At 40.8% G+C, this 27,438-nt stretch overlaps 1 protein-coding gene across 2 annotated transcripts in view; it reads right to left on the reverse strand.

The window, feature by feature from the left end:
• KCNQ1 (potassium voltage-gated channel subfamily Q member 1) overlaps positions 1-27,438 on the reverse strand; it is a 580,522-nt gene that overhangs the window by 145,892 nt on the left and 407,192 nt on the right. For both annotated transcript variants that reach the window (XM_075928134.2, XM_006134905.5), the window contains 4 exons: positions 26,765-26,840; positions 14,820-14,914; positions 14,104-14,150; positions 13,301-13,362 (listed from right to left, as the gene is read on the reverse strand). In XM_075928134.2, the coding sequence (XP_075784249.1) occupies positions 13,301-13,362; positions 14,104-14,150; positions 14,820-14,914; positions 26,765-26,840 (280 nt within the window). The remainder of the gene's footprint in view (positions 1-13,300; positions 13,363-14,103; positions 14,151-14,819; positions 14,915-26,764; positions 26,841-27,438) is intronic.

Below are 27,438 nucleotides of genomic sequence, written 5' to 3' on the forward strand. Positions count from 1 at the left end.
AATTTAAAGGGCTCAGAGCTCTAACAATTGCCACAGTACCGTCAGCTGGGAGCCCTGGGCCCTGTTGAATAGACAGTCCTTGGGGTAGTTGCTCCTTTTCTCCACAGATATTTGAATCACAAGGAACAGAACGTTAATCCTGTACATAAAAACTCATTCATTATTGCTAGTCCCAAACATTCAAAAATCATGAGTCAGGACCCCAGAAATCACAGCTGGCTTAAAACCATGCTTTTAAAAAAATACATTTTGTATTTGTTATTTGCTTTCTGGGTTTTGATGGGTCAGGGTAGATTTGAATCACATTTTCCATCTTTTCTATGCAACCATGAGAGCCAGAAACTGGCGATGAAAACCTGGTACCTCACAGAAATGACAAAAATCCCATTAACTTCAATGAGAATAGGATTTCATTTTTGCTTTGTTTTAACATGAAAACTGAGGGCCTCACATAATCCCATGACTCTAAGAGCCCTCAGGCTTTAAGAAAAAACACCAAACATTGTGAGACTTGGCAATATTGGCTTTTGTGACCCAGGTACACAACTTATAATGAAGTACTAGTGAAAATAACATTAATTTAATAGAATCAAAATTAAACTATTGATCTTTTTTATTTGTACTGCAGTAGGACCTACCGGCTTCACTTAGTTATTGCGGGCCCATTGTGCAGACATGGAAAACAATTTTATCACCTGAAACTAAACATACTCTTTTATAGAAAACTTTCTTCATATGTTCAGATTTTCTACGCTTTTCATTTTTGTTTTTCTCCTCTGCACTCTCAAATTCATCCACATCTTTCTTAAAGTCAGAATCGGACACAGTACTCCCACTGAGACCTCACCAGTGCTGAGTAAAGCAGGGCAATTATCTCCCATGTCTTACATTATACACCCCAGAATGCTATTAGTGTTTTTTTATCATTGCATCACACTGTTGACCCACATTCCATTTGTGATCCACTATACAGTGAACCCTCGTTTATCGCGGTAGATAGGTTCCAAACCCGACCGCGATAGTTGAAAATCCGCGAAGTAGGGACACCATATTTAACATGTATACAGCGAGCCCTCGCTACTTCGCGGTTTGACCATCGCGGATTCACGTATATACATAATGTAATGAAAAAAGTCCGCGAAGTCGTGAATCCGCGATGGTCGAACCGCGAAGTAGCGAGGGCTCACTGTAACCTCCACATTCTTTTCTGCAGTACTACCTACCACCTAACCAGTTATGTCCCATTTTATAGCAGTGTGTTTGATTTTTCCTTCTTAATTGCAGAACTTTTCACTTGTCTTTATTGAATTTCTTCTTGCTGATTTCAGACCAATTCTCTAATTTATGAACATCATTTTGAATTCTCATCCTGTCCTCCAAAGTGCTTGCAACTCCTCTGAGCTTGGAGTTGTTTGCAAATTTTATGTGAAAGGGAGATGTGGTTTCAATTCTGTTTATAGAAAAAAGGTATCTCACATCCCATAATACAGCACCAAACCAGCTACCTTGCTCTTACATTACTAGTTCAGAGATTCGGTATAAGGGACTAGTCAACTACCCGATAAGCATAAGCTTATGGGATAGTTGACTAGTGATGCGACTAGTTGCTTCCCTACACACACACTTGCTGTCTCTATCAGAGAGAGGCAGCGAGGGCAGGGGTGGGGGGGAGGGTGATGGAGCAGGAGCTAGTGATTCCCCTGCTGGCCCTGTGCTCTCTGAAGCATCTCAACCTTTAAAATGTACAAGAGGGGCTCTTGAACATTTAAAAAAAAAGCCCTGTGCTTTTGAACTGTAGCACCCTTCTAGACTAATCAAATAGTTGATGGAAATCCCATTGACTATTTGATTAGTAAATTAATCTACATTTAACATTCCTACTCTGAACAGAGAAAAGGGTCTGAATGGGTAGTGATTAATCTCTTCCACAACTTTATATTTATTTTAAATCTTCATTATCCATCACATGTATAGTTGCAAAAAAAAATTGTAGAGTTGATAAGTCATTATTTGCTAGTAATTATATCTGTATTATTGATTGGATAGATCTTTCTAAATTTAATTTCCAAACAGATCATTTTTAGTTATATTTCTGAGCATCCAGAAGACTGTATATTGTCAGATCTATCTCTGCATAATGCCAAAATTTAATATCTGCCTGAACTGGATAGTACAAATATAGATTCAACCTGCAAAATGCTGAACATCTCCTTCTGTGGCGCACTTTTCTGGTCAGGAAAATAAAAGGCATGACATTTTGAAAAATTTGTAATTATACTATTCACATTAACTTTTCAGCCTTAATATTCAATAAAAAATAACTTTTAACGTTTGTTCTGCTGTTGCTGTATACCAGTGTGAAAGACAGTCTTCATTTTCCTGGCAGGTTCAAAATACTTGCCTTTTAAGGATGTGCTGCTATTTATGGTACAGCAGGAAGTAGAGTAACAATCCCCAAAAGAGTACAGGTTGCTGTGCTGCTGCACACTGAAAAAGCACTGTGAATAGTCATGACTTAAGGAAGGCAGACATTTCAAGGAAAACGGAAAGATGAGCAATATGTTAAGGACTCTTTTCAGGTGTACAGTTGTCAGTATTAAAACCAGCATTTGCCAACAGCTTGAGAAACATCTAAGGGTATGTCTACACCACAGCGTTAATTCAAGTTAACTTAATTTGAAATACTTAATTCACAAAAACTATTTCAAAATAGCGTTTTATTATTTCAAAATAGCACGTCCACACTGAGTGGACCCTGAATCGAAGGTAAGGCTGGCCAGAACCAGTGCCAGCAGGGCTGGTTAGGACTTAGTGTGTGGGGCTGCTGCCTGAGGTTAACTGAGCTCCATGCTTAAAGGGACCCTACCCCCACCCCGGACAGACAGTTCTCAGGGTTCCCCGGTTGCTTGTCCTTGATGAGGGACAGCAAAGCCGTCCTGTCTTGGACTGCCCTGAGTGCCCGCACTCGGGACACCACAGCACTCGGTCACATGGAGCCAGAGCTGCCCCTGGGCACGCCGGTGCGTCTCGTGGGGTTGTTGCTATCATCCTGGCTGCACTTGCTGCAGGCTGCCATCTGAGGGGTTCATCGGGGGGCTGTCAGGATCCAGGAGGCCCTGCGGGAGAGCGTCCACCCCGAGGAGACCTCAGAGCCACCCCGATCCTTACCACTCGGGGCTCATGCCCCATTCCTCCCTCATGTCCTTCCACTTACCCCTCCTTAGCCCCCTTCCTGATGTCAAACAAAAGACACGTATGTTCAAAAATAGAAACTGGGTTTATTGAACAAAACGGGGGCAGGGGAATGAACCTCTGGGAAGACTGGGGAAAGGAGGTGGGAAAGGGGAAGAGAGAGAGTGGGAGAGGGGAGGAGGGAGCTGGAAGGAGAAAGTAAGAGAAAGAATGGGGAGGGGAAGCACAGGGCTCAGGGTTGGGGGTCTCGCTGGACCAACTTGATTTTCATGTGAACCTGCTCCTGGGTTCGCATGTGGCCTTTGATGGCCAGGTTGGCATCTATCCTACCATAGATGGCCATGTTCCTCCATCTAGTGTGGAGATCATGGATATTGGGGGCATCCCCCCCAAACCTGAATAAGGTCCATGATCTCCACCCTGGAGCAGGAAGGTGCCCACCTTCTCCGGCCCCTGTCAGGATCCTGGGAGCTGGCAGACTGCTCCTAGGGAGCAGTGGAGGGCTGGCTGCCAGTGGCTTGCTGGCTCATGTTTTGGGGCCACTGAGTCAGGGGCCCCGGTGGCCACTGCTGGCTCTGGGCTGGCAGGCTTGAAGCTGGCACAGGCACTATGGCCAGGGTCTACCCCTTTAATGGCTCTGGGGCTGGGGGAGAAGAGAGTAAGTTTTTCTGGTTGTGCCCAGAGTGGCCACCAGGGCTCTCTGGGAAGGGCTAGAGGCCCCTTATTTCTAATTAAGTCTCTACACAACACTTAATTCGAAATAGCTATTTCGAATTTGGAGTTACTCCTTGTAGGATGAGCTTTACCAAATTCGAATTAAGCACTCAGCTATTTCGAATTAATTTCGAAATATCAGTTTGCATGTATAGATGCTATTAAAGTTAATTCGAAATAACGGCTGTTATTTCTAATTAACTTTGCACTGTAGACATACCCTTGGATACTAGAGTTTTCTCCTGTATTTAAAATGGGAAATTACTGTATTAGGTGTGTGGTATAGTACCTTTGGAAACGTAGTCTTTTTAATGACGATCACTGTCAGAACATATTTGGCTTAGAAAAATGACAGCTCAATTAATTTTTTAGCTTCTCTCTCAGTCACCTCACATGAAAAAAAAAACCCTACTGCATATCATCCCCTTCACATGCTAGCCCTGTGGGCCTTATTACTTCCTGTGCTTCTGCACTGCAGACTCTAAAGGCATGAATCAAACCCACACAGAAGCATATGGGAATCAATACCAAATGCTGCCAACTTTGTCAGTGAATTGGCATTACAAAGAATGGAGACAAAGGTATTAATGACAATGTTCAAATGGATACAGGAATATCTATAGCTTCTTGCCATACGTGTGTCCAATGACAACAATAAGAAAGAGACTCTTGTTAGTCCACTCATTGTTAATACCACTCACCAGTGGCATTAGCTTATCAAGTAACATTAAAATAGAATGAACAGTACAAGTTCTGCTCAGGTTCATCTCATCATATACATTAAGGGAAGCAGTTTCCCTCTTCCGGATTTTTTTTCCTATTGCTATTTACATACATGGACTGTGACCTCATTTAATGTCCAACATCAGTGCGCACAGAGAATCCATAGGTGCGGTAAATACTTTGATTTATAATTATCACAACCCCCCCTCCTCCGCATTGCTCAGCAAGATGGGATCATAGACTCCAATGACAAATATGAATATCAACATTTTTCCACCCTTCCTGATCAAGGCAGATTCATATTTTGGATAATCATGACCACATTATGTTAAGATTAAAGACCTGCTTCCAAGTCCCCTAAGTCAAGGGGAACAGTACATTTGACTTTAATGGACTAAATCTTTTTGCACTGGATATATGCTTGGATTTTTTTATTACAAGTGGCATGGTGTACCATGTACCTTGTGATACTACAGAACATCAGCTTTAATACATGCTCATCGGTTTGGTTACATAGGGGAAATTGGTACTTGGAATTGAATAAAACACCACAAAAGTTTGAGCATAAGCCTACTAAGCACAGTATCAAAATAGAAACTATTCAGTAACAAGAAAGTTTGGAAAAGAAACTAAGATATGATTTGATTAGGGCGTTATGTATCCGGTTGTGGGGGGGGGGAGGGGGGCTGGGGTGAACCTTTCACCTCTGGAAAACAGGAGGGAACAGATGGGGGACATTGACTGCTGATTACAGTACAGTGTCTAATTTCCATCCATCGATGCTAGAGAGGAATGAAACACTCTAAACATAAAAAGCAAGCAAAAATATCCCCCTCCTTTTGAATGAAGTATTATGGACAATCTGTACCTAGAGTTTAGCAAAGAATGATAATTCTAGGGGTTTCCTCAGCAATAGATTGTTTCACAGGATGCAACACATTTGCAATGACAAAGCACAGGAAACAAAAGTTGTTTGTTTTGAATTTATGTTAACAGTGGGGAATGATGGGCCATGTTCTTGGAATTGTATTTAATATTTAAAATTGTATAGATGCCCTGTGTTTGGAAGTAGGAAGATATTGTTAGCATTTGGGCTTGATCATTTGACATGCTGTACTCATGACCGCTGACTGACTACAATGAAACTAATATAAGGTGCTCAGCACCTAACAGCATTGGCTGTTGAATATGTAAGAGATGCTTCATGCAGAAAATGTATTTTTTTAAGTGCCACTATTATAAGTACACAGTAACAGCATGGGGTAATGATTATGTTGATAATACTATGAACTTCTATAATGTGGTTTTTTCAAGTGTCCAAAAATATCTTCCAAATATTCAATAATTAAACTTTATACCACCTGTGTGACGTATATAAAGAATAACATATCATCTTTCACTGAAAAGCAGCTCCCACTTTTCAGTAAAAGTAAAACCCTATAGCTATTTATGAGTGTACAGCAAAAACATAAAACAGTTTAAAGCAGGAAGTGAGGAAAAATGCATCAAATTTCATACACAGTGAAATCTGTTAGGAAGACTCTAATTTACCAGTGTTCAAATTTACCCAGGACATGGGGGTTACTACACCTGTATTAATATGAAAGGGCACATACATTCTATAATGATGATAAGCATCCAGGACTTCAATTTTACATCTTGTCCAAAGATGCACTAAGGATTTTTTTTAAAAAAAACATGTGTCATCAATATGTAATAAAACTTGCAAATTACATATTTTATCAGTTAGATACCACGCACAGTATATAACTAGAGAAATACTTATTCATTATCCAGTCTAGATGGCTTTTAAACAATAACAGATGTAAAAATCCAAATTTCGGTATGAAATCTGCATAATGGGGTATTATTTGATGAGGGGCCAAACAGCAAAATCCAGGCAAAGGAAAATTAGTTCCAGTAAGCAACTGGATCTTAGATTCCATCCATATTTAGGATCCAAGGGTATGTCTACACTACCCCGCTAATTCGAACTAGCGGGGTAATGTAGGCATACCGCACTTGCAAATGAAGCCCGGGATTTGAATTTCCCGGGCTTCATTTGCATAAGCCGGGTGCCGCCATTTTTAAATCCCGGCTAGTTCGAACCCCGTGCTGCGCGACTACACGCGGCATGGAGTAGCTAGTTCAGATTAGGCTTCTAATCCGAACTAGCTGTACTCCTCGTGGAATGGCCTAATCCGAACTAGCTACTCCGTGCCGCGTGTAGCCGCGCGGCACGGGGTTCGAACTAGCCGGGATTTAAAAATGGCGGCACCCGGCTTATGCAAATGAAGCCCGGGAAATTCAAATCCCAGGCTTCATTTGCAAGTGCGGTATGCCTACATTACCCCGCTAGTTCAAATTAGTGGGGTAGTGTAGACATACCCAAAGTGAAGGAGTGAAGGAACCATGCTTAAATATGGCTCCCACTAAATCAGTTTCTAATACATCTAGTATATGCTATCAAATCACAATAGAAACCAATTTAGCCAGGACAGTGTTTAAACTAATTTTCAGATTCAGTTTAAAGCCCAATACTAGGTTTATCAACTCTCCAGAACTGGCTTGGAGTCTCCAGGAATTAAAGATTAATCTTTAATGAAGGATTATGTCATGTGATAAAATCTCCAGGAAAACATCCAATCAAAACTGGCAACCCTAGAGCACACAGAAGGCCACTAAGGTACCACTACTCTTGCAGAATGTAAATAAATTCCATACTTAGCTATTGTATTGAGAGACGAGTCCTGTAGTTGCAAAAGATTCTTTGTAGGGAATCTAAGTTTAACAATCACATGGCTTTTGCAGGGAAGTAGGTGCACTATACAAGGAAGGAGAATGGGAGGACTGTTCCAATTTGTACAGAAGCACAAATCACCACCACAAGAGGTCAAAATACCGCTGCATGTTTCTCTGTTGAGTAATAACATGTAGGAACAACTTCTCAAAGAGTTCTACTTTTAAGGAGCAATTCTGTCTTTCATCATGTCAATAGACAACAGAATAAATCACTAAATCATTCTTTTTATTATGAGAATTTAGAAATATTTCTAAGGATTATAAACTACTTCCCATGATAAATTTATTTTCAATTTGACTTGTATATCTAAATTTTACTATAGCAATGGATTGTAGCAATGATTTTATGAAGGAGAAGTCTATTTTAATTTCTCAAGGATTGTTATATTCTGCTCTTCATACACAGACAGAACCTTTATTGATTTCATTGGGAGTTATGACATATAGGTAGAGCAGATTATCAGAATGCAGCACTGCCAGGTTTTGCCCATGCTGTATGGTCAACTGATATTCTAGGATTTTGACATTAAAATATCTATGGGAAGTTAAGCAATGTGTCCACCTGTAACTAGAAAAATTCACATTGGGAATACTATTCCTAAAATAACAATTAGAAAGTAGTTGGATAGGAATATATTAATTTTAGTCTCAGCATGTATCTTAACAGTCATAAGAACAAAAAAATAAAATCACACTGGAGAGAAGAAAGGATCCATGACAAATTAAGGTTCTTGAGTGTATTGCAGACTTTGTCCTGGATCAAACTCAATGCACTCTGAGAATTAAACCATTGGTATGTAGTGTGTTCTGCAGTTTGATCAACAGTGGCACATAAAACAGCTGTGCAGATCTGGAAAACTGCTTTTGATTTTGCATTTGGTAGCCAGCCAGCAGCAGCCAGATTTCATGGGTTGTGAGTAGGCTGCCAGCAGGGCTGGACATTCACAGATGTTACAGGATAAAAAGAAAGCTCTGTCCACTGCAAATGAATTGATTTGTTCTTGCTGCATTCCTACTCAGCCACATCCTCTGAGGTGCAAGTTAGAGGAACAGATGGACAGGATGGGGTTCTTGACTTCTCTTCATCTTTCAAAGGACAAGGCACTCGATTCTGACTCTTATGTAGCACAGAACAGTAGCTAAACTAAAATGTGTTCTGAATACATATCAGATTGTGAGTTGTAACTCTTATTATTATAGGCCTTATAGTGACACTTACAGTTAAGGTTGCCTGATGCTATTATAAGAGTGTATTTTCAGTTGTCCACAACTGAAAAATTTAAAGTGTTTGGGGTGATTTTTTTAACTGTTTTTTCTTTAATTTAGCCCTGTGATGGGGTGTGCATACCCCTCACTGAAGCAGGTGGGGTTAAAACTCTGTGGTTGGAGGAGGTCTCGCCCCACCCCCACACCCAGACTGGGCATGCTCCAAATGCTAGGGCAGCATAAAAGGCCAGGAAGCAGCTCAGTCTTGGTGGGCCTCAGATGGAGAAGGACCTCCAGCTGGAGCTCAGGGCTCTACCAGCTAGCAACCCTGATAGCGTGAACCAGAGTCCCAGAAGATCGCTGGTACACAGCCCCAGAGGAGCCACAGGAAGAAGCAGTTGCTGGGGAACCAGAAGACCCAGCGACCACATGGATGCCAACCCACCAGCACTGGTAGGAAGTAACCCAATGAGGATGCACTTGGCAAGTTTTGGCTGGGTTCCCTGCTGAGGGAGTGGCAGACCACTCTGCCACTCACAGTGCCCTGGATTGGGACCCAGTAGAGTAGGGTGGGGCCAGGTCCCCCTACCGAGGCAGTTGCTGCCAAACCCCATGGACTCTAGCTGATAGCCCTTATCCCAGGGCCATAAAGCCTAACAACTGACTCTGGCTGTTAGGCCATACTGCCCTGAGACAGGGGCTGATGGACTTGGGCTACCAAGCTGTGTTGCCCTGAGTTAAAGGGTCAACAACCCCTACTGACTTTGGCTACCAGGCCAGGCTGTCCTGTGTTAATGGACTGTTCCTCATGGAAGCTAGCCTTTAGGCGGTACTACTCTGGACCAAGGGCTGGTGCTCCTTGACAGAAAGAGAGAGATTGCCAGAGGTTCAACAGCCAACTAGGTGGTGTCCACACCCTGGCATACCTTCTCCTAAGAGACAGGGAGTGAATATGCTGCGACAAGCCCCCTTGTGCATATGCATTATGATTCATATGATCATATACACTATTTTCCCTAGGATTCATTCCTCATTCAGTACACAGGATAGATGGGTGATATTTTATACAGAAATATTAAGGGGCATTTGTTTTCCCCTTAGAGATCTCATGAAAGGTGCCAAACTCCACCACAGGAAGAAAAAAATATTTATTTTAATGGAAACAAAGGTGTGTTTTATATGAAAATTCAAGGTAGTTTTTGCTGGTGGAAACCATTCTCCCTGCCAACTGTTCCTAATTTCTAGAAAATAATGTATTTTTGGGTGGAAGGTAAATGCACGAAAATTCAGATTTTTTGCCAAGAGTGCAGAATTTTTCTATAATACATGATAACTGCTGGCAAAAATGGTGACATTTAACTATAGATAAGAACCACTTATTAATACACCAATTTTTTTTCTTTCGCATACTATTATTTGTGAAGCAACATAGCTCTTGAACAGATTTGCTTGTCTCACCATTACAGACAAGTATAAATGCTTTGTCGGCAGTGACAGGAAAAGGCCTAAAAAGAACCCAAAAAGATAAGTGGTCTATAAGGTGAAGAGACAACTTGAAAAAGCAAACTACCTAGGTGAAATCCTGGCCCCACTGATCTCTATAGAGTTTTACCATTGCTTTAATGGGACAATTATTTCACCTCTGATATTTTGGCTATTATTATGCTATATGCCAGTAGTAACTTCGAATACCTCTTCTGCAGACAGAGACTGATAAATGGATGCAACTTGCCTTGGTACCCTTCCTGCTGGCACAAAGAAGCTGGAAACTATCTAGGGAGAAATTGCTTGGCATGGGGAGTCCTGATTTGGGACAGAGCCAGCTTATATGCCACTCCCCGCTCATGGGCAGACCATGAGTGGGAGCTAGCCAGCCTCTGTGTCCAGCTGGAGGACAGGCTATAGGACCATTGGAGCAACCTGAGAATCAGAGAGCTATAACCAGCTTCACGAGAGCCCTACACCAGCGATTGCCTCCAGTGCAACAGAGAATCTGAGTCTGAATCTCTTTATATAAAAGCATATTAGTTACCTATCAAACAGATGTATTAGATGGAGTGTTTATCTACCCTACTTAGGAAGTATCATATTTCCCCTGTCATATTATTTGAATATACAGTAAATGAAACCATGAATTCACACTACTGGGGCTCTTTTGGGTAACAATGATTCCTAATTTGGTTCCTAAACCACTGAGGTCAGAGTATTACTGTTCTACATAATTAATTACTATTTGCACATCCTTATCAATCAGTACACCTTGAGTTTATGACTGTTATGTCGAGTAATGGAAGTATAAAAATACTGCTTATTTAATTTTGGTCGATCGGGGGCAAATTTTAGCCTTGTTTTTAAGTATCAGATCTAGTTTCTTTGAAGTTTATTAGGTGATCTGATGGGTTCAGAGATGTACATTATCTAATCAATACAGCTAGTCTTATGTACAAAAAAATTATCTGAAAGTAGTGGTGAGATGAAAAAATAAAGACATTTCAGTTTGACAATGCAAATATGCTGTTGAATATAGTAGTATCTATGTCAATATACAAGCTATAATGAAATCATTTTTTACTGCAGCCACAGGAAGAATTTGAGAACATCTTCTGCCTTTCTCTAAAGAAATGCTAAACAACATGCTGAAGATAGATTTCAAAACAAAACGGAATCCTTAGAAAATACTGCCAAAAAAATAAAGATCCAGTGTAAAATTTTCAAAAGCATCTAAGAAACCTAAGTCACTTTTGAAATTGGGACAAAGATTCTGACGTTCTACTGACTTTTAATGAAACTTAGAACTCTGAGCAGATTTTCAAAGGCTCAAGTGGAAACTAATTTTCAACAAGAGTTAGGCACCTGTGACTTTGAGCATCTTCACATGTGAAAATGGCACTTAGTCTCCTTTGATATTCACACACTTTTGAAAATGTTACTCCAAATTAACAGGAGATGAATATATGTAGGATTGTATTGTTTAATAACTTAGTGCAAGTTAATAACTTAATTTGTTGTGAAGGCCAAAACTATAACAAGGCTCGAAAAAGAACTAGCCAGGATGACGAGGAATGGTGTCCCTAGCCTCTGTTGGTCAAAAGCTGGGCATGGGAGACTGGGAAGGGATCACTTGATTTTTGCCCATTGTAGAAAGATAAGATCCTGGGCTAGATGGAGCGTTGGGCTGAACCAGTATAACCATTCTTATGTTTTTATAAGTAAAAGCATCCAGATCGGTTAACTTAAACGGATTAATAATTAAATCACACACAATTTTTAAATCATCCACTGCAGAGAGCTGCACTTTGAGGAGTTGCTGCAGCTTGCAAGCTTCAGTCTGAATATACTTGGATTTAGAAAGTGGATTTCTGTTTTCTGAACCAGTTACAACTCAAAATCTTTTAACTGTGCGTTTCCAAATACTACCACCCAGAATCTACCTAATCTTTTGGTAACAAATTAATTGCCAAGGTGAGACTTGTTCAATGTTTGTGATGTTCGACATCTTTAAATCCACCTCGAGGATATACAAGGATAAGCAGAAGGCCAGATTTTTGAGAAATGGGCTGAATTTGTGTGTATCATTTCCAAGCACACTGCATAGCACTTACATTTGCAAAACCTCTTTGGGTGCCTATGCGGCCTTACACTGCCTTACCATTGTGTAGTACACACTTCTTCACACACCATCTCTGACCCTAACTCTTTAATCCATATATTTTCTTTAAAACACCATACACCACCACTACATAGAAGTAATCCTCTGAGCACAATCATTTACATTTTAGTGGTGTATGACGGAGAACTAAGTGAAAAACAAACAAGTTGTTGGTGAATGGCTGTAGATTAGGTGTTTTGTTTGCTAGAATTACGGTAAGAGCTTCTTTTCTCAAGATACTTCATAAACTGTGCTTCTAGTTATACTCATACCAGCACACTGAATGAGTGAAAACGATCATGATATTAAAAGAACCCTTGCAAATCTTAAAAAAGATTTACTGAGAGACAGGGAAGGCTCCAATCAATGCTTAAGTCTGTGTCAATCCTTAAAAAAAATTGACAATTCTATATTTCTGAATTTGACATAGGTCTTTATCTTTCTGTCTAGCTCATCATGTGTAGCTAGCATTGAAATAAAGGGCTGCAGCAAAGCACTTAATTTGTGATTATAGAACAGCTTTCCCCTCCCCCCCAGGCTTGATGTCACTTGAAAGGAAAAACTCCATTTGTCATAAAGAATGAAAACCAGGACAGAACAACATTTGCTCCCCCTCTCTCTAAGGAATAGTAGGTGGAGTTATATAAACAACAGAGCAATGATCAAAGAGAAATCTTGGGACTGTAATATATAAGAGTATTAAAGGAACAGAGCCTTTTATCTATCATGGAGGAAGGAAGTAGAGCATGAAGACATGTGTAATATATACCATTAATAATCAAAAACCAAGTGAGTAACAAAAAAGTCTGAGATTAATTAAAAATCTGATTTCTTCATCTGTGCTGTTAAAACAATCATGAAGAAAACACAACTTCCAGTGTTACAATGATTGTCCCTCACTTGGAAAAGCCAGGCATGTTACTCCATTTTAAATCCTATGTTTTTTCCGAAATACTATGAAACACAGCGCTGTACAATAATGCACCATCTCCATCCATGACCATTCAGGCCTACCTTGTCTTCCACTCTGTTCAACCTTGCACCAATCGTGTTGCTCCCTCGGTCTTTGCTTTTTTCTGTGGAGCAAGGCACATTTTTAAATGAACACACGTTGTTATAATAATATAGCATTAAGCCATAACATGGTGTGTTTAACTAGTCCACCAGTGCAGAATAATTGAACACCTTTGCTAGGATGATAGTTTTATTTAATACAAGTAGCATTTGTTTCTTTTATAGCAATAGTGCATACCAAGTTTTTAATAGCTCTTTAGTCTAGGGCACTTTCAATCTTAATGTTATGCTTTAAACCAAGAGAATGCTGTTCTTAAGTTTAGTTTATGTTTCTAATTACCATTGAAAAAACAAACTTCCACAGTGGAAAGCTCTACAACCACCTTGATAATGTGCATAGAGAATGTTTTATCTGCATTTTTTCAAAAAATTTAAAACCGGAAATGACATTAACAAATAGCTGTCAGAGGCCAACTGGATGATCTCTATATATGTTCAAACATATCTCAAAACAAATAAATAAATATACTGTTATTTAGTATAGTCTAATGATTAAAGCAGGGGGGTAGGACTCAAGGCTCCCGATTTATGGTGCTACCTTGGGGAAGTCCACTACCCTCTCTATGCATTAGCTCTCATGTTCGTAAAATACAAAAAGATACATCACATATCACCATAGTACCTGAATGTTCTACACATTTTTGTGGTTTTTAGCCATATACTTATGCAATAGACATTTTTCAATTCAAGCTTGTAACTGATAAGTCTCCATTTACTACAGGAATTAAAATGTATCATCTTACCTGAGACAGAAATAAAGAGAGATGGCTTCCCTATAGATTGGTCCAGTCTGTAAACAGAAACAAATTATATTGTTTGTTAACAGAAGGTAACTGTTCCGCAGATTTTAAACAACAGAATATTCACTTTCTTCAGTTGAAAAACTTCCTCTCTAAATAATAGGTTGCCGTGTTAAAGTCATTCTGCTTTACAGTTCAAATGAACAACTTCATTTGATCCAAAGTTGGCCATAGAAGTTAAGAAAATATCAATTCTATCTGAGTGCCTTAATTCTTTAGCCATTTTATAGATTCTAGCAACAACCAACACTTTTCATGATGATCAGTAATGTCTCATAGCTTCCTGAGGCTTCCTTTGTTGTATCCATCTTAAGTATTCTTAAATTACAGGATCCTTGGGGCAAGTACTGTCTTTTTATTCTGTGTTTGCATAGGGTCCGGCATAGTTGGAGTACTGATCTATGTTTGGGGTATGTAAACACTAAAGCAATACAAATAATAAGTTGGTTCAGATCATTGGTTCTATACGATTTCAACTTTTTAAAAACGTATCAAAATAAAAACCTTTAGTGTAAATTACATCAAACAGTATTTCTGTAATTTTGCAGTCCTACATGTCACTTATAATCCCTTAAATCTCATTCCCAGGTTACTGTACTATATATCAGAACATGCTTCACAGACATTTACAATTTAGGATAGAGAACTTTATGCTATACCTTCTTTGCAACTCCTTGATTCGCACCATCAAGTTGAGATGACCCTGAGAATACTGTTCAATAACATCTCGTACATCATAAGGTTTTCTAGCTTGCTGTAAAATAAAACCCAGAAATGAAGAACCTCAGAATCACCATAGCAAACACAAGAACATGCCTTTGATTTGTCTCAATAACAGATTTTTCAGAAAACTTGCGCTGATGATTTTCTGCCCTATTACATGCACGAGAGAATATTAGGACTTCACAGGTTCTTTTACCATGTCCACGAACTTACAAATTATGTTTTATGAAGGGTCTGTCTGTTTTTCCCCCTCTCTTTCCCTCTCCGAACTTCAGAATATGTACTTTTGGACAGGTTACTGAGGAATTGAGAGAGCATGGAAGAAGTGTTTGCATGTTGCTCCGAGGTTTGTGGTTATCTTGGGCTCTTCTGGAAGTAAGTGTCATGCTCAGAGGCCAGTTGCCATAAACTCTGTCTCTTGCAGACAGATTTCTCTCTGCTGAGTTGGTAAGCCAAAGGCCAGCACTTTTGCACTAGCCCATGCTTGAAGTACTCAGCCACTGGTGTCAAAGAAGATTGCCCTTTGACATGAGACAAGTAACCTTAACGTCAGGCCAGTGTGTTAATGTTGCTGTGCCAGTGACCTTATGGAGGACTGTGTCTTGAGAACAGGGCAGCAAGATGTCAAGCTAGAGACCTCCCTGAAATCTGGGCCTTCAATCAAACCAGTATTCTTGTTGGGTGGTTGCATAAAAGCTCACATAGGCCCGAAAGCTGACAAATACAGAGAACAAGATGTTCTGTGCAAGTAATCTTGACACGAGTCCAGCAATATATATTTGTAGACTCCAAGACCAGATGGGATCACTGTGATCATCTTGCCTCCTCTATAACATACACCATGGAACCACACCCAAAATAATGCCTACTGGATATCTTTTAGAAAAACATCCAATTATGATATAACAATTGTCAGTGAGGGAGACTCCACCACAGCCCTTAGTAAATGGTTCCAATGGTTAATTATGTTCACTATTATAAATGTATGCCTTATTACAATCTGAAAACATCTAGCTTCAACTTCCAGCTACTGAATGATGTTGTATTTTTCTCTCCTAGACTGATGAGCCCATTATTAAATATTTTTTCTCTATGTAGGTATTTATAGACAGTAAGTCACCCATTGACTTATTATTTGTTAAGCTAAACAGCACCAGAAGGCATATTTTCTCATTCTTTAACCATTCTCTTGGCTCTTCTCCAAACCCTCTACAGTTTATCAACATTCTTCTTGAACTACTGACATCCAAATGGACACAGTATTCCAGCACCCTACATGCCAGTTCCAGATACAGAGGGGAAATAATCTAGCTATCCCTACTTGAGATTCCCCTGTTTACATATCCAAGAATTGCATTAGACCTTTTGACAACAACAACAGTGACTCAGAAAAAGATTTAGGGATTGTGGTGGATAATCAACTGCTTGGGGTAGAAGTTGGTTCTTAAGAATTTGGGCTGTCTTCAAAGTCAGACACCTTCAGCAGACTAATGTTCTACTTCTCACAGGTTTAGCAGTTTTCTTTACTCTCTTGAATGTTTTCTCTTAGTCCATAAATTTATCAGATTACTACAGATCATCACTTCCTTTTCAAATCACTCTCTCCTTTCCTCCCTCCCGCCCCCCCCCCCCAGTTCAATCAGTTTATTAAGGGAATTTTAGTTCAGTCCGTCAGATTCCCATCACAAATCAGTGTAGCTTTGGGTCACTTCAGAATTGTGGAATTAGCAGGGGTGACAATTCCACCTGAGCATGGACAGAGTGATGGAAGACTTCACAGCAAACTTGACACTCAAATAAATCCTTTTGTTAGCACTAAAAGTCCAGACCCTGGCCCAGGTCAGCTCACTTGGGCTGCGGGACTAAAATTTGCAGTGTAGAGGTTTGGGCTCAGCCTGGAGGGCAGTGCCACATCAATTTTCAGCCCAGGAGGCCCAGCCCTGCAAGGCTAAGGCAGTTGACCTGGAGTTTGAGACTTGGTGCCCTGGGATTTTTAGTGCAATGTAGACCAGCGTTCCCTCTATGCTGCACTGCAACACTGCTTCACAGGGGATTAATAAGCCCTGCCCAGTAAGAGGCTCAGGGCTCTGTGCAGGGAGCTGACTGGCTGGGCAGGGCTGATAAATCACCCGTGAAGCTGTGCTGTCCTGCAGCTTAGAGAGAACACTGGTGTAGACAAACTCTAAGATTGTGTCTACGCTGGTGTGATCTTGCGCAAAAGCAGCGGCTTTTGCGCCAAAACTTGCTGCCTGTCTACACTGGCCGCAAGTTCTTGCGCAAGAACACCAACATTCTAATGTATGAAATCAGGGCTTCTTGCGCAAGAACTATGATGCTCCCACTCAAGAATAAGTCCTTTTGCGCAACTGTTCTTGCGCAAGAGGCCAGTGTAGACAGCCAACATGAATTTCTTGCGCAAGAAAGCCCTATGGTTAAAATGGCCATCAGAGCTTTCTTGTGCAAGAGAGCATCTACATTGGCAAGGATGTTCTTGCGCAAAATCACATCTCTTGTGCAAAGGCACATGCCAATGTAGACGCTCTCTTCTGGAAGAGTTTTTGCACAAGAACTTTTCCTTCCGCAAAAGAGTTCTTGTGAAAAATCATGCCAGTGTAGACGTAGCCTTAGATTCCTTAGAAAGGGGCAAGTTCCTCAGCTAGTATAAATCAGGTATTGCCAATTTGCACAAGGAGATAATCTTGCCCATGGACTGATAGTGTGTACACGATACAATAAAAAATGAGAATACACAACTATGCCCTTACAACACTGGCTGGGTTGATTTAGTTGGCATTGGTCCTGCCTTGTGCGGGGGGCTGGACTTCATGACCTCCTGAGGTCTCTTCTAGCTTTATGATTCTATGAACACTGAGTCAAGTAAAATTCAGAACAGCTTATGACAAGCCTAATTTAACAGAAATGAAAATAACAGGCCCGATCTTGCATTCCTCACACTCACAGTGATGGGATGTGGAACCCTGATAAAAAAAAAGTAGGTATGTAGCCTTCTTTTTAACTTACTCTGCTGCTTCTCTCACCTAAGGAATAGTAAAGATGGAGGCTAGGAAAGCTTATATTGTGTGTGTAAAATTAGACTGATCATATTTCCTTATGCTGAATATGGGACACCTGGTCAAATCACTTGTCTTCAACTGAGTTCAATGACAGTCCATCAGAACTATGCAGTACAAACATTGAAACTAACATCAAGCTGACTGAGACCCCGTTGAAAGAAATCCTGCATAGCTGGATTCTTTTTATGTACCTTCTTGTCTTTAAGGCTTTTTTAGAGTTTACACAGGGAGGGGTCAGACACACACTGATCTGATCTTCCCTGCCCAGCACTCTCGTTAGAATGGACCCATCCCTCTTGGTATCTGGTTCTGTGTCTTCCCAAGGAAATATGTAGGACGGCACGCAGGGTCACAGCCCCCTATCCCCTGCAGCAGCCTCCAGCCACGGCATGGAGGTTTGAGCTGGCCTGTGTCTCTGCAGAGCTCATCTCTTCCTCTTCTCCCCCACTGTCCAGTGGCATGAAACAGCTTGTTCCTTCCTGCCCACGCAGTGTGGAATGGTAACAACACCTGCAGGCTGCTGCTGGCCACTGACATAACTCAGCCACTTCCTGTCCCCTGCTACAGCACCGGCAGGAAGAGGTTATGCCCTAAGGATGCCCTGTGCTCTGAGGCCTAGGAAATCTGACTGCTGGGGCTTCAGCCAACTGCTGGGAGAGGTGGCTCAACCTGGGAGAGTGTCTAGGGCACAGAGCAGCCATGAGCTCCCTGAGGGCAGGGGGGGGGGGGGGGAAGAGGGTGCCTGAGGGGATGCTGTGAAACCTGCAGGATCTGCATATGAACAGTCTGGGAACTGCTTTCCCCACCTGCAACTCCAGATCTTAGTTGGGGGGCAGAGAGGCTGTGTGGGGATTTGACACACGCAGGGCTTGGCTCCTCCTGGCCAGTGCTCCCTGCCAGAAGGTATTGAGCTTTCTGAGGTGCTGGCCAACCCAGAGGCAGTGGGGGAAGGAAGGAGCCTGCCAGCCAGGCTATTAGTGAGCTGATTGTTCTTCCCAGTGGCTGGTTCTCCACACAGTGCTAGGAGTGAGATGCACCCCATTGCAGAGGAGCAGCAGGGCTGGAGAGAGGGGGTGAAGGAACAAAGCAGAGAGAGGAGAGCGAGATGGGGACCATGTAAAGGGCCCATGGATGAGCAGCAGAGGTGACTTGTAATTGGCTGGCTCCTGTCCGCACTCACCAGCCACCATAATGAGCAGCAAGCAGCCAGAACTGGCTAGAAACGGGATGCGGGCAGGACCCTGCAGGCCGAAAGCTGGCACACAGCGGGGCTGCACTGATGGACTGATGAGGGAGTGGCCAGCCAGCCATATATACTGAAGCTTTCATCTGCCACCACCCTTGAAAATTCACCCCCACTCCTAGCCCTTGGGCCATTCCCCCACTGTCCACTGACGGACAGGCTGCTGGCAAGCAGAGAGCTAGCCAACGGCAGGACTTGCCAGTTCAGAAAAGGGCAACAAAAATGATGAGGGGTTTGGAGTGGGTGCCATTTGAAGACAGATTAAAAAGACTTGGACTTTTCATCTTGGAAAAGAGGACAGTAAGGGGGGGGATATTATAGAGATCTATAAAATGACTAGTATGGAAAAAAGTGAATAAGGAAAAGTTATTACCCACAATATAAAAACTGGGAGTCACCAAGTGAAATTAATAGGCAGCAGGTTTAAAATAAACAAAAGGAAGTTTTTCTTCACTCAGAGTACAGTCAATCTGTGGAACTCCCTGCTAGAGGATGATGTGAAGATTAGGATTTTAATAGGGTTCAAAAAAGAGCTAGATTGATTCATGGAGGTTGGGTCCATAAATGGCTATTAGCCAGGATGGGTAGGAATGGTATCCCTAGCCTCTGTATGTCTGGAAATGGATGACAGGAGAGGGATCACATGATGATTACCTGTTGTATTCACTCCCCCTGAGGTATTTGGCATTGGCCTCTGATAGACTGGATATTGGGCTAGATGGACCTTTGGTCTGACCGAGTATGGCCTGTCTTACATTCTTACTGATGGGAGGAGAGGAAAACAGAAAATACGGGACCATTTGCCTGTTTTTAAGAAAAAATCAGGGCTTTTGCAGGAGGGCTTATATACCAGGCTGTCCCTTTTGAAATGTGACATTTGCTCATCTTATGTAAAGTTAAGCTGCATTTCTAGGTAGGAATGTGTATTTAAGAATCGGTGCTGATTATCTTGTGCTTATTTTATCTAATTTGGAGGGTATGTGAAAAATTGACACAGTAAATGAACTTTCAGGAGGAAATATTTATCATGATTTAACTTACTACTTGGAAGGTTTGTTAACTTGGCTGGCAAAAGAAAATCTGCAAGTTGGAATAGAATATCCAAGCCTTACAGTACTGGAAAAGGAAATATATAATCTAGTTCCTACATTTCAATGACACTGCCTGTTTCATGCTTTTACTAATTAGGAGCATTACTAATAGTAATAATTACCTAAATGTGTTGGTATGATAGAATATACCCTGTATTCAAACCTAATATAGTACTGTAATAGTCTTTGTACAAAGTCACCTTGTAAGGTATCAGTTGAAAATTTGTAATTTGCTGATCGGTATTGTCCTGGTAAAACGTGTATGGCAACATTGTATCGGAAGTTATAAGATTGTCCTGTATTATTAAAATATATTCTATATCCTACAGCTCTATCCAAACAAAGTCGGCAAAGAGGTCTGTACTAAACAAAGGGATGTGCGCTCTGCTTAATTTGCATTTAAGCAGTAAACAGTCACCGAGAAGGAAAGGAAAACAAAGGAAGTTCGAACAGGTGCAAGAACCAGGAGGAAATATCCTTCCACAAACACTTTGCATCCTGGAACTCAGCTGGAAATGTTTTTCAAGAGGGAGAAATGAAGCTATAAAAAAAAGAGGGACCCACCCCAAAAGCACACAGCCCCTTCCTACCTCACACATTCACTGTACCTGAAGAGACAAGAAAGCAGCCTCTGGACTCTGGAGGAAGGATCCTCACCTGAGGAGTTTTGTCAGTAATCTGCTGGAGCATGTGCTAAGAAATTTTGCTTGAAACTAACAAGTTTGTTAAGTTATTATCTTAATGTATCTTATTTTTATTTTTCCTGTAACCATTTTATTTCTCATGTAACCAAGCTGTCTGTGAGCAGTAAGACATAGTAAAGAGCACCCCCAGGTTACAGGACAGAGGTGACCCAGCTACTCATTAGTATGGATTGTATCCTGGTATGCCAGAGTTAGGAAAGAATTTTGCATCAAATTCAAGAAGAGAGTTTTCAGAAGGCACAAGAGTGAATGACAAACATTAAAAATGGGCATGGCTTCATATTGTTGTTCCTTATTAGATGCATGCTAAAGCAAGAGTCAAACTAGGGAAAGGAAGAGGAAAGCCAATGCTAAGGGAATTTCTGGGCAGCACAACCAATAGTCAAGTACAAATATGCGCAACAGCCTTTGAAGTACATGTTGCTTTGAACAATTTTGTTTTCCAGAGCCCTATACAGTGATTATAGCAGATTACATACACAGTTCGTGATTGATAGCAAGGTAACCGAATCACATATAAAGTACAGTCCAGTAAGTGGTAAAACTTTGAATTATAAGGCTATAAATACTTCAAGAACTTCTGGTGACATCATTAAAACCACAACAGAGACACTAGTTCCTCATGTCATCACCAGAACACCAAGCTGCATTTTAGCTTTGTACACCATGTACAGCAGATTTTTAATGTTAGATACTTACAGTGCATGAATGAAAGTTATTTTTTGCAGAAAACTAATTTCCTTTCAACAGAAAATTTCTGGAATGAAACAGATGCTTAAAAAAATAGTTTTAAGGCTCAGCAATCATATCCTGCTCTCCTGTCCTGTTTGTGTGGATCAGACATGTGCCAGTGCACATAAATTTGAGCCCAGGAGTTTAAAAGCTTTCACCATCGTAACAGCATGTAAAAATGTTATTATGCTCATGAATTAATTAAATAGGACGTTCAAGAATTGTACTCTGCTTTGAGAATAAATTATAGTGTGGATAAACTAGACTGTACTAGAAGTGGTTGATTGATTCCTTATGTGTGAAATTCACTCTTGTGCAGAGGGATGGAATAAGATTTAAGACAGCAGTAGGCAGCCTATGGCCTGAGGGCCACATGCAGCCAATTGGGGTTCTATGTGTGGTCCGCAAGACTTTTTGTTTACTTTGTGCCCATGCACAAGGTTGCCAGATTCTGCTGGTTTTCATCTACATAGGTATTTTTCCCTAACTGTATTACAAAAGTGACACACACGTAAAGCAAGGGTATGTGAAGTGAGGTGCATGCTGATGGCACACATTGACTGTGAGCTGCCTCTGCATCCAATCAATCAGCTTCCCCCCCCAAAAAAATTTTAGGTATGCATATGCAGTTAACAAAACGGTCTTATACCAGGAGTCGATCTTGGTTATGCCAATCTTGCAGCCCACTGAGATTAAGAAGGGCCACTCCTGTAGCCCACTGACTAACCTTGGTTGCCCCTAACTGACATAAGGCATTACCCATGATCCTGTTAAGCCCTCAACATACCATTTTCTAGTAGACTCTATAGAACAGTGTGCTGTGGAGAGAAGAGAATTCAAAATGGCCACCCTTAAAGGGACAAGCCTCCCCCCCCCCCCTTTTTTTTTTTTTGCTCAACAACTTTTCCCTCTGGGCTTTTTTTTTTTTTCTCAGCAATAAAAATCCTTGGTGTTGTCCATAAAAAAAATTATTGTTTGGTGTTCCTTGGTCTTAAAAAGTTTTAGAAACACTGCTATAGAACCTTTCCCTCAATAGTGATGTATTCACCCTTGTGGAGACAATGCAGCTCTGTGGCCGTGCCTAGTGATGCCATTAGACTTAGAGGGCTGTGTTATAAAATGGCCTCCAAATGGAGCATGCATTTCTGCTTTCCTCAGAAATGAAGTTGTCTTTTGGTGTTACTTTTCAAGCCATTGGACATGTCTATGTAGTCTCCATTTGGTTTCTCACAATGACTTTTTAACAAGTCTTTGAAACTGAGCTCTGATTGTCATTTTTCCTTGGCAGCCCCACCATCCCTTGTTGACTGATATCTTTTTCAAAAACAACATGTAGCTTCACAGAATTTGATAGACAGGTGTATCCTGAATAGATCTGGCACAGCTTAGGCACCTTGCTGCATTGGGACCTATTTTGAATACATTTGGGACATTTTCTTTATTCTTTCAACATCAAACTTCTGGACGCATAAAAAATAAATATTTAGGCACTGATCTTGCAAACACTTAACTTTAAGCACAAGTTGTCCCTCTGTACTAAGTCCAAATTTTTTTATTTTCTAACATCTTGATTTTCAACACCAACAAAAACATACATTTTCCACGGAAAGCAGACACTTTACATATTTAACTCTAAACATTTTATTCCTTTAAGGTTCCACTTTCTGGCCTACAATAGAACAAAGTAGATTTACAATATAATGTACACTCAAAGGAAGAATGCTTGATTTCTCCCAATTTGGTGCGAGTTTTTCAAAAACACATAATAGAAGCATAAATCCCATTGAAATTCAATGGCATTTGTGGTCTTTAAGACAAGTAGAACATTTTTTGAAAATTTTCCCTTAAATACCTTGGAACTTTTTGGAAAACCAACCCCTAACTTTATTATCAGAGATCTGGAAGTTTTGGATAGCTCCAAATAAAACTTAATTGGAAGATTCTGCAGCACATCATTAGCATGTAGAATGGTCTTGAGGTCTATTTCATTTAGATGTCAGCTGACAACTCTTCATTAATTTTGAATGGCTAAGACTAATTGTTAAAAAATAATTATACATGCTGGGAAGGTTAGACAACATCCTTACGCAATTTGGACAGACAGTGCGAAACATGTTTTCTTGCAGACGGGAAAACATATAGCAGAATGGAGGAGCCATGATGGCAAATTGGGTACCAAGCACAAATAATTTTAAGTATGAAAAGAATAGTCCCATTCTGTTCAGTCCAATGTTTTTTCAGCTTCTGTCTAACAACTGATCTGTTACAGAGGACTTTAGTTTACTTTCCAGGTAGATAATGTTGTACAAGATAATCAGGCATTTTTAAAATCTGTTTTTGACAAATCCCAGGTGGGAAGTAGATTATAAGGTGTGGAACTACTGTTAAGTCAAAACAAATATTTTCAGGGTCTAAACTTATGAGAGGAATGGTTCAGCAACTGGCAACACAACCAGATTCTAGAATGTGGGTAAATCAAAGCTTTATATAATTGGCAAATTCAGGCAGTTTCTCACAGTAACATCAGAAAAGCACATCTCTGACATCACGATGAACTCCTTTCGAATTTCAAGTCCCTGCCCCCAAAACATGGAGAAACCAGATTTTCTCAGCTAATTGGGTGTAAGAATTATTTTTTATATGGCAGAACACTGGATATTTCATTAATCTTATTCTCAGAAACAGCTAAGCCATTTAAATTGAAACTTTGCAGAAAAATGTGGCCTGAGGCAAAGACCCAGCATGGAAGGTTTCAGCCTGAACAGTTAAGGTTTGGCAAAGTTATAAGCAACCAGAGACAAGGCCTTATACTAGGAAGAATCAGGCAAGTCTAACTATAAGAGGCAATACCAGCTGTACCAAATTTAAAAATCCAGATGAGATTTTGTTTTCAGAAATCACTACACAGTAGCAAAGTAGTAAAATATTTTTGTAACATTAATACATTTCATTGGTGAAATCAGGGCCTAGATTTTGTGATTGCCAGAAATAAATGTGCCATTTTATATCTTATTAACATAGGGAGCTTTTAAGGGCTGCCAATAATTGTTGACCAACTTTTCAATAATTCTCATATTCCTTCAAACATTTAAAGTGGAGGAGTAACAAACTCATTTTAGATGGTGTGTACTGAAGGTGGGAAGTGTATTGTTAAGGATTAGGGTGGGCATATTTCCCTATGCTGAATATGGGTCACCTAGTAAAATTACTTGTATTCAAGAACGTTCAATGGGAATCAGTCAGAACTATGCAGTACAAACATTCAAATTAACATCAGGTTGACTGACCCCCTGTTAAAAAGAAATACTGTGTAGGTGGATTCTTTTTATTTACCATCTTTAAGGCTTTAGAATTCACAAGGAGGAGTAACACACACTCCCTTAAGCCCCCATTCATACATGGGGAGAGGTGACACATGCACACTTCAATACACCTATCACTGAGGGGTGGGGTGGCGGGGGGGGGGGGGGGGGTTACTGGCTAAAGCCCTGTGCTCTGGGTCCTCCATGCCTGGGAGGGCCCCCAGGACAGATTCCACCCCTCCCCCCCCCCCGTCTGGTACATAGTGCCAGATTTTCCTACGGTAATATAGGTCGGGGGTGGGGAGGGTTCACGTGCCCTCCTCAGATTTTTGTCAGGGTTCACACCAGAATGTGGCCAGCAGCAGCTTTCTGCACTGTACAGGAGGAAAGGGACAGGAGCTACTTTCAGCCACAGGAATATTGCATCTTCATCCCACCACTAGCCCTTGCATATCTATTGTCACTGTCGGCCACTTAACCCCCTACTCATCACTGGTGGGAGGCCAGCTGGTGAGCAGGGATACTGCCAACAGTAGGACCCACCAGTATTGATGGGGGGAGAAGACGACAAATATGGGACAACTTGCCCATTTTTAAGAAAAAGTTGGGAAACCTCCAGGACTTAATTATGGGACTGTATTGAAAATGTGGACATCGGGTCACCCTAGTTATGATTATTAATAATGGTGACGAAGTCTCTTTGGAAAATGGGACTTAGGTTCCCAAGCCACTTAACCCCTTTTGCAACTTTTACCTATTATGCCTATTGTGCCAGGATTTTTGAATGTATTAATTGAATGTATTACCATATATTTATTAATTCGAATTAGCAATTACAATAAATGGGGCTAAGACCTATATTTTAAAATGTAAAACTAAAACACAGAGAGGGAGATTTGCAAAAGGCCAAAGCAATATAAGGGCACAAAGCCCATTGACTTCCATTAGTAAATTGCTGATACAAGCTAAACTGATATGATATGATATGAGCTGTTTAAAATCAAACAGAGTGTTGACACAGGGGTTTCTATCAGGTCAACTAAATTGGTTTTAAAACACCCACAGCTTTGACAGACAGGTGCAACTTATTATTGACCAGGCCAAAGTTAATTTGCTATTGTTAAATGCTTATGTATCCAAAATACCAGCAACTAAAATGAAACAGAAGAAATGTCAATGTAGGCTACTGACATAGTGATAACTGATTATCTCATGAACTTGGAGAGGGGTTTCTTACTTTTGGAGAAGGAACAAGAAAAAGGAAGCAAAAACCTAGCAGTATGTGAACAAATTTCCATCACTATCCCTTATCAGGATTTCATTAACATCGAGTACAAGATAGAAAACAAGGTTAAGGTAGTATTTTAATCTCTAAGTCTACTGAGTCAGCATGACAGTAACTCACAACTCAGAATTAATGAAGACATATGAGAATGTTTGTATTGCAAGAATGAGACGGAGATAACAGCAGGTGAAAGGTCAAGTCCATTAGCAGAAAACAACATTTTAATTCAGGCTGCATTTCAGCAGCTTAGCCTATTCCCAGTATGTCCACAGTTGACTAACCTGCTGCTAAACAACCACCCTATTCAAGGACAGAGAGAATAGTGGGTGTGACTCACCATTACGGACTTGAATTGTGCAAGTCTCTTTTTTCTTAAATGCATAAAAGAAACAATAAGCCAGGAATATAAAAGGGTTTATTTAGAAAACCAAACCTCTGTTCAAAACGTACCTGAAACTTTTTCTTTGCCACAAAGTACTGCATCCGACGTATCACCTTAATAGCAGCACGGTGGTGTTCTCGCAGCCTGTAGGAAAAACATTATGAGTGAGTTGGATCAAAGAGAACATCTCCAGCCATATAATAAGGATAATAACTTTCAGTAAGGGCTTTCGTGACAAGTGGATGTTTATGAAAGAGGCAACAATTCCTTCCAGGCCACAACACACCGTTATTGGGACCACACACATACACACAATTTTATCTCTACGACTTACGCTTAATGTACTGCACAATGTTAACTTGTGACCATATGACTCTCTCCCTGAGGCTACGTCTACACTGCAGAGTTTTTGCGCAAAAACTCGTGGAGCATCCACACTATTACAAGTGCATTCTTGCGCAAGAAAAAGTACAGTAGATCATAAGAACACAGAGCTTTTTGCACAAGAGTTATTCCTCTTTCTATGAGGAATATGCCTTTTTGCGCAAGAGCTCTTGCGCAAAAAGGCACGTGTGGACGGGCAACAGGGGTTTCTTGCACAAGAAACCTGTATGGCTAAAATGGCCATCAGAGCTTTCTTGCACAAGAGAGCGTCCACACTGCCATGGATGCTCTTGTGCAAAAGCACAGCTCTTGCGCAAAAGCACATGGCAGTGTGGTCGTGCTCTTGCGCAAGAACTTT

The sequence above is a fragment of the Pelodiscus sinensis genome, chromosome 5, assembly GCF_052426305.1.
Source record: "Pelodiscus sinensis isolate ZL-2025 chromosome 5, ASM5242630v1, whole genome shotgun sequence".
Classification (NCBI taxonomy): Eukaryota; Metazoa; Chordata; order Testudines; family Trionychidae; genus Pelodiscus; species Pelodiscus sinensis.